The sequence below is a fragment of the Phycodurus eques genome, chromosome 13 (genome assembly GCF_024500275.1).
Source record: "Phycodurus eques isolate BA_2022a chromosome 13, UOR_Pequ_1.1, whole genome shotgun sequence".
Classification (NCBI taxonomy): domain Eukaryota; kingdom Metazoa; phylum Chordata; class Actinopteri; order Syngnathiformes; family Syngnathidae; genus Phycodurus; species Phycodurus eques.
In genome coordinates this window covers 4,591,867-4,604,034 of record NC_084537.1, presented here as the reverse complement: position 1 = coordinate 4,604,034, position 12,168 = coordinate 4,591,867, and the positions used below count along the sequence as shown (strand labels likewise).

At 41.4% G+C, this 12,168-nt stretch overlaps 1 protein-coding gene across 3 annotated transcripts in view; it reads right to left on the bottom strand.

The window, feature by feature from the left end:
• The window catches only part of dip2cb (disco-interacting protein 2 homolog Cb), a 109,448-nt gene that overhangs the window by 26,878 nt on the left and 70,402 nt on the right, over positions 1-12,168 (bottom strand). For all 3 annotated transcript variants that reach the window (XR_009769634.1, XM_061693254.1, XM_061693255.1), the window contains exons 13-19: positions 10,582-10,684; positions 10,404-10,468; positions 9,228-9,321; positions 7,552-7,671; positions 6,448-6,562; positions 5,480-5,619; positions 3,167-3,303 (exon numbers count right to left, since the gene is read on the bottom strand). Coding sequence is in view for 2 of the 3 variants with exons in the window: in XM_061693254.1 (XP_061549238.1) it covers positions 3,167-3,303; positions 5,480-5,619; positions 6,448-6,562; positions 7,552-7,671; positions 9,228-9,321; positions 10,404-10,468; positions 10,582-10,684 (774 nt within the window). In the remaining variant the exon portion in view is untranslated. The remainder of the gene's footprint in view (positions 1-3,166; positions 3,304-5,479; positions 5,620-6,447; positions 6,563-7,551; positions 7,672-9,227; positions 9,322-10,403; positions 10,469-10,581; positions 10,685-12,168) is intronic.

Below are 12,168 nucleotides of genomic sequence, written 5' to 3'. Positions count from 1 at the left end.
CCGTAACGCGAAACACTTCTTAAATCATCTTTCCCCATTGAAATGAATGGAAATACCAGGAACACATTCCTCAACGTACAATTGCAAGGAATTTAGGGATTTCATTATCTACGGTCCATAATATCATCAAAAAGGTTCAGAGAATCTGGAGAAATCACTGCATGTATGCGGCAAGGCCGAAAACCAACACTGAATGCCTCAAAAAACTCATAAGTCGGGTCACTTGTATCTCAAGGCACCACTGCATTGTGATTTGAGACGAGGGAATGATGAATGATTCCCAACTCAGCGACTGCGTTCGGAATCATTCATCCCTCCCTACTCCCGAATCAGTACAAAGGGATTTTCAGTGGACATTTTAGGAACTATCTCGGTCCGCTATACAAAAATTCCATATACAGCTTAAAGGTCAGATGACAAAGATGTTATGGGGTCAGTTAAAATTCATATTTGCATTGTTTATATGTTATGTAATACATGCAATACATGCACATAACTTCCAGCAAGTTTTCAACCCTAGTTTCGCTAAAAAAAAAATTTTTATGACGCATATTGATTCCTCCCCGAACACATCCAAAGCTCAAGATAGTGCGGTTAGTCCATCCGCTACAAGGGCTACCAGAAGTGACGTTGCAATTGACAAACACACCGCGCTACATACTGTACGCAATGGCGAGCAACGTATTGGAATACGTGGAGGAGGAGGATTTCGACGTACAGGAGCACCCAACTGAACTTGGCATCGTCAAACCGTGCGTGTGAGCCGATCAGACAGTGATGACGACGGGCAGCCAAGTAGCAGTTGTACTACAGAAAAAGAGAGTGGCCACTGGCTCGACGTGACGGTCTGTCAAAAGCATGTCTTTTTATACACTCGTGGCTTGAAATAATAGCACCCCAGGTGTGCCAATATTTTTTAGCATGACTATACGCATTATATAGTGGGTTAGGGAAGTTTTCAGACCCCCTTAAATTTTTCACTCTGTTATATTGCAGCCATTATTTCAAATCATTTAAGTTCTTTTTTTCCCCTCATTAAATGTACACACAGCACCCCATGTTGACAGAAAAAAAAACGGTTTTTGCTGATGTATTAAAAAAGAAAAACTGAAATATCAAACAGCCATAAGTATTCAGACCCTTTGCTGTGACACTCATATTTAACTCGGGTGCTGCCCATTTCTTCTGATCATCCTTAAGATGGTTCTACACCTTCATTGGAGTCCAGCTGTGTTTGATTATACTGATTGGACTTGATTAGGAAAGCCAAACACATGACAATAAGACCTTACAGCTCACAGTGCATGTCAGAGCAAATGAGAATCATGAGGTCAGAGGAACTGCCTGAAGAGTTCAGAGACAGAATTGTGGCAAGGCACAGATCTGGCCAAGGTTACGAAAAAAATTCTGCTGCTGCACTTAAGCTTCCGAAGACCACAGTGGCCTCCATAATCCTGAAATGGAAGACGTTTGGGACGACCGGAACCCTTCCTGAGGCTGACTGTGGCTGAGCTCCACAGATGCAGTCAGGAGATGGGAGAAAGTTCTAGAAAGTCAACCATCACTGCAGCCCTCCACCAGTCGAGAAGCCTCTCCTCAGTGCAAGACACATGAAAGCCCGCAAGGAGTTTGCTGAAAAACACCTGATGGACTTCAAGATGGTGAGAAATAAGATTCTCTGGTCTGAATAGACCAAGATAGAAATTGTTGGCCTTAATTCTAAGTGGCATGTGTAGAGAAAACCAGGCACTGCTCATCACCTGTCCAATACAGTCCCGACAGTGAAGCATGGTGGTGGCAGCATCATGCTGTGGGGGTGTTTTTCAGCTGCAGGGACAGGACGACTGGTTGCAATCGAAGGAAAGATGAATGTGGCCGAGTAGAGGGATATCCTGGCTAAAAACCTTCTCCAGAGTGCTCAGAACCTCAGACTGGGCCAAAGGTTTACCTTCAAACAAGACAATAACCCTAAGCACACACCTAAAATACCAAAGGAGTGGCTTCAGAACATTGTTCTTGAATGGCCCAGTCAGAGCCCTGACTTAAACCCAATTGAGCATTTATGGAAAGACCTGAAAATGGCTCAACATCCAACCTGACAGAAGTGGAGAGGATCTGCAAGGAGGAATGGCAGACGATCCCCAAACCCAGGTGTGACAAACTTGTTGCATCATTCCCAAAAAGACTCATGGCTGTATTAGCTCAAAAGGGGGCTTCTACTAAATACTGAGCAAAGGGTCTGAATACTTATGGCTGTGTGATATTTCAGTTTTTCTTTTTTAATGAATCTGCAAAAATTTCAACAATTCCGTTTTTTTCTCTGTCAATATGGGGTGCTGTGTGTACATTAATGTGGAATAAATGAACTTAAATTATTTTAGCAAATGGCTGCAATATAAAAAAGAATGAAAACTTTAAGGGTGTCTGAATACTTTCCGTACCCACTGTATATTCATGTTTCAGTGACACGGCACAAGCTTTTACATAGTATGCAGTATTCCTACATATTGGCCCTCGCTCAAGTTGCGCTATAACACGCCGTTGCCAAATAGTTGGCACCGCAGCTGGTTTGAGCTTCTGCCTCTGTATCCAATGCTTTCTGTTCAGCCTTTTTCAAAACATGCCGGTTCGAAGTGATCAGCACAGTTTGGAATGCTTGCTCGGCACCCATAGCTGACCACGTTTCTTCCCCTGTCGATTGACTTTCCCTATCCACTGGTCACGTATTCCTTCTTCACTTGGAAAGGCAAAAAAAAAAAATTTTTTTTTAAATAAAAACTCTTGCCGCTGCCTGAACCATTTGTACAGCCAAATGCCACACAATAAACCACCGTGACATCGTTAAATCATACGACAACAAATATACAAGGACGGGAACAACAGCATGGAACAATAGCACAGAACGCCGAATGAACAGGCTGTTTGGATCGTGTGAGGTCACAGCGCCGGAAAGAGACGAAGACCGGAAGGCGCGGGATGCAACAAGCAGAAGGCGGATTCTGAATCATATTTATCGATTTAACTGCTGTATATCTGCTATATAATCACCTCAAAATGGCAGTGGTGGTTCGTAAAGGGGTTCCAGAGTTATCAAGAAACATTTTAAATCTTTGTCCTCTGACCTTTAAGACGAAGTAGACAAAGAATAAGAACAGCGTATTCAAACCTCAAAGGTGTTCTTGGTCATTCCGCTGAGGCCGTAGTAGGACGTCCCCGTGGCGACCGTGCACACACACAACTCGCCAACCTCGTCTGTTTTACACAGTTGAGGGACGCCGTCCATCTTCACCACGCACATCACGGCTGGGGACAACATGGTGGACGACGTTATCACACAAAACGTGAACATGAAAAAGAACACAGAAGATTGATCTTTTCTGTTCTTTCTGTTTGATTGTGCCAACTGTTGGTTTAATATGCACACAACAATACTATTCAATCAAACTTTATTTTTAACCACTTTTCATACCAAAAATATGCAACAGAAAGGGCTGTATATTAAATAAAATGTAAAAATAAATCCAACCTGTCCGCCACTTGCCAACAAGGACAAAGACACATACACACACACATACAGATTAAAAATAATACCATTATGACCAAATAACCTGAGGCTGAGTACAGCGCATCAAGGTGAAGAAACACCATCTCAGGGAGCAGTCTGCACCAGGACCAGACCATAGGCCAGGCCACGGTCCACCAAGATGGAGTCCCCGGTGTAGCCGCAAAACGAGAGGCTGCATTTAAGGCTACTGGGGACCCCAAGAGGCAGGACCATGACCATGGCCCATCACAACTCCCAGTGCAGAGGGATCCCCTCTGAGGAAACAATAAAAAAATATAACTAAAAATATTAATCAAACCAAAAAATGTTGAGACTAAAATGATAAAAACATAAATAATAAACCCAAAAACATAAAAACAGGATAAATGACAAGAACATAAACCTAATAATATAAAAACAGGATAAATGATAAAAACAAAAATAACAAAACTTAAAAAATATTTTCTGTGGTTCTGAGGTTCTCCGGTAGGCTCTTCCACAAACGGGGGCCGTAGAACTGAAATGTTGCCTCACCGTGAGTGTATGTCCTGACTCGAGGGATGACTAAAACGCCAGAGCCGGAGGACCTCAGTGCTTGCGAGAGTTCCTATAGTCAAAGGAGTTCTGAGAGCTAGGAAGGCCGAAGACCATTAAGGCATTTAAAAACGTGCAAAATAACCTTAAAATCAACCCTGAAACACATGGACACCAATACAGTGATTTTAAAATTGGTGTAATGTGCTCCCTGCCTTCTGGTCTTCGTCAGAACACATGCTACTGAATTCTGTAGAAATGATGTCTAAAATGCTATTACAAAGAGAATCTATTGGACTGGTGTCATCAGGAGACACAGAGATATACAGCTACGTATCGTCAGCATTGCTATGGAAATTCACTCTATGCCTCCGAATGACACTGCCAAGAGCGAGCATGTACAAATTGAATAATAAAAGGGCCTAAAATTGAACCCTGAGGCACACCACGTTACTTCATAGACTTTGGACGGGCATATATCGAAGCCTACCATAAAAGTTCTCTCTGTGAGGTAGGATGAAAATCATTTGTGTGAGGCATTAGAGGCCGCCAGATATTTTATTTAAAAGAAAGGCTTGAGCTACTGTATCAAAAACAGCAAAACAACAAAAACTTAAATCCAGCAGAACCATCACCATTTTTCTTATTCTAATCAAGATTACCTCTAAAATAATTTAAAATCTTGACAAGGGCAGTCTCGGTACTGTGGTTTATCCTAAAACCCGACTGGTACTTTTCAGAAATATTAGAATTTGCTAAGAACTTGAGCTCAACTTGAGCTCCATCCATCCATTTTCTGAGCCGCTTCTCCTCACTAGGGTCGCGGGCGCGCTGGATGCCTATCCCAGCTATCATCGGATAGGAGGCAGGGTACACCCTGAACTGGTGGCCAGACAATCGCAGGGCACATACAAACAAACAACCATTCGCACTCACATTCACACCTTCGGGCAATTTAGAGTCGTCAATTAACCTACCATGGATGTTTTTGGGATGTGGGAGGAAACCGGAGTGCCCGGAGAAAACCCACTCCACACAGGCGGGACCCCGGTCCTCAGGACTGTGAGGTAGACGCTCTAACCAGTCGTCCACCGTGCCGCCTCAATAAAAGCTAATTTTTCAAAAATGTTGTTTAAAAATGGTAAGTTTGATATTGGTCTATAATTTGTTGGAACACAGTCTTCTACACTTTTCTTCTCTTAAAGGTGTCCCAATACTTTTGATCAAACTCCCAATTTTTCCCACTTACTAGTCATCCTAATATTGTTTTTATTGTTAACATTTCCCAATATTTCTGTCCACTTCTCACATTTTCACAGACTGTAGGTGTCCCAATACTTTTGTCAAAACTGTGTGTGTGTGTGTGTGTGTGTGTGTACGCGCATGCGTGTTTCTTGTCACCTCCGGGCATGACGTATCCGACGTCCTGCACGGTGAGCACCGAGAGTTTCTCCTCCGAGTCGAGTCTTACGACTCCGTGACTCAAACTGTGCATGGACAAAACTCCGCGAGGTGGTATCACGCTTCCGTCCTCCACAGGCCTGACGACACACCGCACGACCAATCAGCACGTGGCAGCTCATCATCAATGTACATATACATACGTATATATGCGTACACACACACACACACATATATATATATATATATACACACACACACACACACACAGTATATTACCCATTTTATAGTTACAACTGTATTTTTCAATACAGTTGTAACTTGACTTTAACTTTAATTTGTTCCGTGATCAAGATCGTAACTCAAGTTACTCATACATCAAATCCATTTTCTGAATTGTAATGCCAATAATCCGTCCCCCAAAAAACATCTTACTTGTTTGTTTTTTTTATAATAGTTTAAAAAAAAAATTAACTTTCATTACATTATAATAATATATATTTGATATCATTTTTAATGCTATTACTACTACTGTGTTTATGCATGTATTTGTTAGTTCATTAATATTAAGTGGATGCTTTTGTTGAATGTCTCCATAAATAATTTTATGGGCTAATTCCTAACACTAAACTTGAATAAAGGCTTAAATGTTCCAGGAAATGATCAAAATAATTTTATTACATGAATTCCTAGGAGAATTCACCTTTAATAATAAACTTTATAACTTGCCCTTAGTACTTTAGCTTTATACTTAAGTGAGTGTGTGCGTGTGTGTGTGTGTGCGCACATGTGTTTGTGTGTAAGTGTGTTTTACGCTGTTTATAAGTTTAAAAGCTGTTTTATGAGAAAATAAACTGAGTTTATTACGGACACACGCACATGTTGCTATACTAAGTGCAAAGTAGCGTGTGTGTGTGTGTGTGTGTGTGTGTGTGTGTGTGTGCGTGCGTGTGCGTGCGTGTACTTACCTCCTAATGGCGACAGTAAGCGCCTCGGGTGAACCAGCGCATGGACAAATGACGTCAGACTTCAAACCTTTGGTGTGGAAGACGTTGAGGAAGGCGTCACACGACGAGATGGACCCTATGAGAGAGGATTTTTTTTTTTTTTTTTTTAAATAGCACCCTTCTCAGAGAGGTATGAGAGGACAGAATTCAGGAATACTTCTCACAGGTGCAATTGAAAGCCTCTCACACATCACAATGAAATACGCTCATAGTATATACTGAAATTTGCATTTCAGTAGTGTGAAGTGAGAGCGTTGTAGTATTGTTTGTGAGCAAAATAAATCAGTAGTGTGAGTGAGGGCAATAGTCTGTGTGAGTGAATTTTTTTAATATGTGAAAGCATTTCGGTAGTGTGAGAGATAGTGTTTCAGTAGTGTGCGAGAGCGTTTCAGTCGCGAATGAGACGTACTCAGTAGTGTGTATGAGAGTGCTTCAGTAGTGTTTACAAAAGCGTTTTAATAGTGGATGTGAGCAAAAAATTCAGTAGTGTGTAAATGTTTCTGTAGCGCATGAGAGCATTTCAATAGTCTGCGTGACTGATTTTTTTTGTAAGTGTGAGAGCATTTCAGTAGTGTGTGTGATAGTGTTTTAGTAGTGTGCGTAAGAGCATTTTAGTAAAGCATGTGAACAAATAAATTCAGTAACATAGGAGAGCATTTCAGTTGTGTTTGAGTAAAAAAAAAAAATATATATATATATATATATATATCAATAGGTGGGAGTCTTTTCAGCAGTTAGTATGAGTGTTTCAGTGTTATGTGTGAGACCGTTTCAGTAGAATGCATGAGAGTGTTTTGAGTTGTGTAAGAGCGTTTCAGTAAGGTGTATGCGAGCGTTTCAGTAGTGTGTATGAGACTGTTTAAGTGCTGTGTGTGAGAGCGCTTCAGTAGTGTGTATAAGAGCGTTTCAGTAGTGTGACCACAACAAAGTCAGTCGTGTGTATAAGAGCATTTCTGCAGGATGTAAGCGCAAATAAAAAAATTCAGCAGAGCATGTGAGAACATTTAAGTAGTGTGTATACTGAAAGGGCAACGGCGTGCAGGCCGAGGGGCGAGCGAGACTTACAAGGGTTGGCGCCGTCGGCCACCAGCAGCATCCTCAAAGACGCCAAGTTGACGTCGCGCTGGTCACGGTGCGCCACCAGTGCCCAGTGCATATCGCGGGACTTCACACACGCCACCTTGGCTGAATACGCCGCAACACACATTAGCTCACACGCTAAACGTCACGTTACATACTGTATCATATTTCTCATCACGTCACAAATCATACCATGGCAAACAACACTTTACATGTCACATGTGTATATAGAACGTGTTCCCTCACTTTCTCACCGATTTTTAATCATCATCGACCCACCCAAAAAAAAAACATTTAGTTTTTAATCAGAAAAATAGCCCTTGATAATATTGCACTTTAGAAAAACAAACAGTAATGACATCATTCAACAGAATGTAAATAATTCTAGAATTAAAAAAAAAAATTTGACACTTTTTGCTTCAATTGAATTGAATGGACATTGTGCTGTTCCTACTGGTGTGCTTCTTCTTCTTAGCCACCTGGGGGCAGTATAAAACAGACATACGGATACAATAGACCAACACTATCTGCGGGGATCGACCGACCGCAAATAGCCAAAAATACATGAATAACTGACGTCCATTATAATTGACATTAAAAAAAAAATTAAAAAAAATTTTTCAGATGAAGGTATCAATTAGCAAACAAATACGGGCAAAAAGCAATTTTCAGCGAAAAACTGCTGTGTGTTCCACCTGCTGAAAAAAGCATGACTAGGGCAAAGAAAGCGTGAAGTGGGGAAAATACCACCAATAAGCGGTTTCCGTGAAAAAAACTGGAGTAGGTTCCCAGAAAAAAATGAATAAAATGTTTCTATTTTTTTAATTTCACAAATAGGTGGTATGAATATGAGGGGGCCCAATGTATACAGTACATAGCGGCGACTCTTTCCTCAGTAAGCCGCACTAATATTACCGTATTTTCACGACCATAAGGCACACTTAAAAGTGTTAAATTTTCTCCAAAATGGACGGGGCGCCCTATAATGCGAGCGCCTTATGTGTGCACCGAGTTCCAAAATCTATAAATGTCGTTGTGTGATGAGCGGTCCGCTTGACTGACTGGGAGCATTTCCTGCTGACACGCTGCTTATATAGAGGAAAAGCGGACGTGGCTGAGGACAGTAAGCGGCCGTTAAAGGGGGAAGGGTGCGCGTGACAGAGGACGCTATAGACACGCCCCTAGTAGGTATATGCATTGTGCAAAACAACATCGGTTTGGCTAAGGACCCCCGAAAATGGCACCTACGAAGAGACACGCTTACGAAGCTTCCGCGGTTGTTCGAGCTTTCGTAAAAGCCGGCATCGTTTCTGAGGAGCCGCACGGCACCGAGACTGACTCTGACAATGACGAGAGGGAACCCGGCGTGTGTGATGGAGAACTTGCCCAGCTGTTCATTTGGGATACAGAACAGGAGGACTTTGGTGGATTTGTGAATGAGGATGGATGAAAAAAATTACGTGAGTACATTGTTAAATACTTCAATAAAGTGTATGGTAAAAAAGTCACGGACAATTGTTTTTTCGCAATGGTCCACTTCTGTGGCCGTTTGGCCGCGTCACCCGGTGTGCGGCGGGTCTAACACGTTACGTGTCACGTCAGCCATCACGTCATACAGCACTTGTCACATCAGATGTGTATTTGTGTCATGTTTGTGTTACCTTTGAATTGACACACTTTCTGGATCCACGACAGCGGGTTGACCTTCATAAGGGCGTATGGGACGCTCACCACGTGCATCATGTTCATCACGCTCTAACACATGCACACACGTACACAGGGCAAAAGTGCATTTTTCAGAGATAGTAGTAATTAAATCAAAGTTTAACGAGGGAAGAAAGATTTTAAACATAAATAAACATAACTACCATGTGTACCCCCTCAATGCCATAGTAAATTTAAAAAAATGCCTATGTATGAGAAACAAAAAAGTCATGTTATTGTAGCAAAATCATGTTTTTTGGAGAGAAAAAAATTGTAATATGATAATAAAGCCGTTTTTTTTTTTTTTTTTTTTCCCCCCCAAGATAAAAGCGTAATTAAAATCCAAGTTTCATGAGGTAAGAAAGTCATATTTCAACAAGTGAATTTCAAAAATGCAACTTTCTTCTATGCCCTGTTATTCTGGAAAAGATGCCTTTGTTCTCTAAAAAAGTGATACTACATTGCCAAATTATTTTGTGTACTCCCAAGCTAGGACTGGTGGACCGAAGTACGAGAGCCGCTGAGCTACAGTAGATAAAAAAATAAAAAAATCTACACAACCCTGTTTGAATGCCATGTATTTATTTGTCTTATTAAAAAAAACGGAAAAAAACGACACGCCTCCCTGACCAGTTTTCTTCTTGTCTTTTCATCGATTTTGGAGGGACGTTCAATCACGGTTGTGCCATATTGTCTCTACTTAATGATGACGATCTCCACTGTGTTGCATTCTATATTTAATGCCTGTAAATTATTTTGTTGACTTGTCCTGACGGATTCCTTTGAACAATGAGATCCCTCTGGAACCGTGGAAGCTCTCTACGGACCAACTACAACATCTTAACTTGATTTGGGGTTTATCAGAGCCCACTTTAAATAGTGTACGGTGTGTGCATACAGCCATTTAACATGAGTTTGAATGGGATTCGTTCATTCTGAACGCTAAGAAAGAGGGGGTGCACACTTTTGCAACTACATTATCTCAGTTGTTCATTTTTACTCGCATTTCCCCCCTGACTGAGTTGTACAGGTTATAGGTCACAATGGTGGATAGAGTTTTAAAATGATTTAGCTTGGTCTCATTTTTTTAAACAGGGGTGTGTAGTGTGTTGATGTTTGTGCATGTCTCTCACAGTAAGGACAGCATGCCAGAGTCCAATGTCCTTCTTGAAATCCAAAACGTTGACCAGGGTCTCAGCTGGAGACACACACACACACACACACACACACACACACACACACACACACACATACAAACGACGTGAGCGCCACCTGGAGGATAATGATGATTATGATGATGATGATGGTTACCTTCGGTGTAGGCACAGGCCTGCGTGAGGGCCTGACAGTGAGTCAACATGGCAGCGCGCGTCACCGTCACACCCAGGACGCCGCCATCTTTGCACGTCTTGTACTGACACACGCGCGCACACACAGGCACACACAAAAACGCACACACGCACGCATAACATTGACACACACACAGGGACACATATGCGCACACACAAACACACATGTACAAAGACACACGCATGCACACACACACACACGGACGCTGAATTATTTTCCAGAAAAAAAATTATTTTCCCAAAAAAAAAAAAAAATGTATTGTGTAAAAACATCACAAAGTGGAACCTTGGTTTTCGTGGTGAATCCGTTCAAGGAAGTCTGACTAAGGCCTGGTACAACACAAAGATTTTTTCTACTCTTAAAAGATGTTTTATCTGCTACAGAGCCCAAACATAAAGATAAAAAAAATCGGGCATTCAATAGTTTTGGTCGTCATGTGTGTGGTGCGCTCAGAGAATCGCAACGCAGCAGACCACACACAAAGATTCTGTTGTACTGCCGATCCTGAAGTCTCGCGTGATCAGACGTGAGCTCACAAAACCGAAGAAGAAACACTTCCGGATACCTGCCGATGTTTCCCGAGTGATCCAAAGGTTGTCTGAGACGAGAGCCTTATAAAAATGGTGATGTTCTCAAAGAACGACTTGGTTTGGAAAATAATATATGTATGTCTGTCTGAGAAACCCACTTTTATACATAAAAAACAATGCTGGTTAAGACATTTTTAAAACATTTATGTCAGCGTTCCTCACACACATGATGAAGAGTTTTGGTCGGAATTATTGAACACGTTTATTATTTAAGACTGTTGGTCCTGACCTCTTTCGGGGCCTAAAATTGGGACGAGTCCACTCTTAACACACATCAGACCTAAGGACAATTTTAGAAGATAATCTTATAAGGCTTAAAAAAGATTGTCTGGCGTTTGACATGCTTGGGGCAGAATCGGCACAAAAACAGGCCAATTGTTTTTGTGTGTGTACCGGGCCTCAAACCAAACTGTCAAAGTCCTAAAACCAAACTGACAAATCAAAGCAACAATTCCCATAGGAAATAATGGAAATTCAATAAATCCGTTCCAGAAACCCAAAAATATTAAATCAAAATATATTTTCTAAATATTAACGACGGATTAACATACACACCACAATGTGTAATAAATACAAATTACTAATGAAGTGGATAAATGAACACTTAATTCGGGCCCAACCAATGTAGATTTTTCTGTGGCCGAAGCTGATATTTGGGAGGAAAAAAAATCTGATAACCAATTAATCAGCTATGATTTATTTATATATATATATATATATATATATATATATATATATATATATATATATAGCTTACCGTAAAGCTCACTACAAAACACATGAATTGCAGGGAGAACATTTGACTGTTGGTAAAGCGGCTCGTGCGAACGGTCACTGGTTCGAATCCCGGCTCTGGCTGTCTGTTGTCAACGTCTCCTTCGGCAAGCCACTGAACACCAATATGCTCCCAGTGGGTCTGGCAGTGCCTTGGATGGCAGCAGCTGCCTATTAGTGTTTG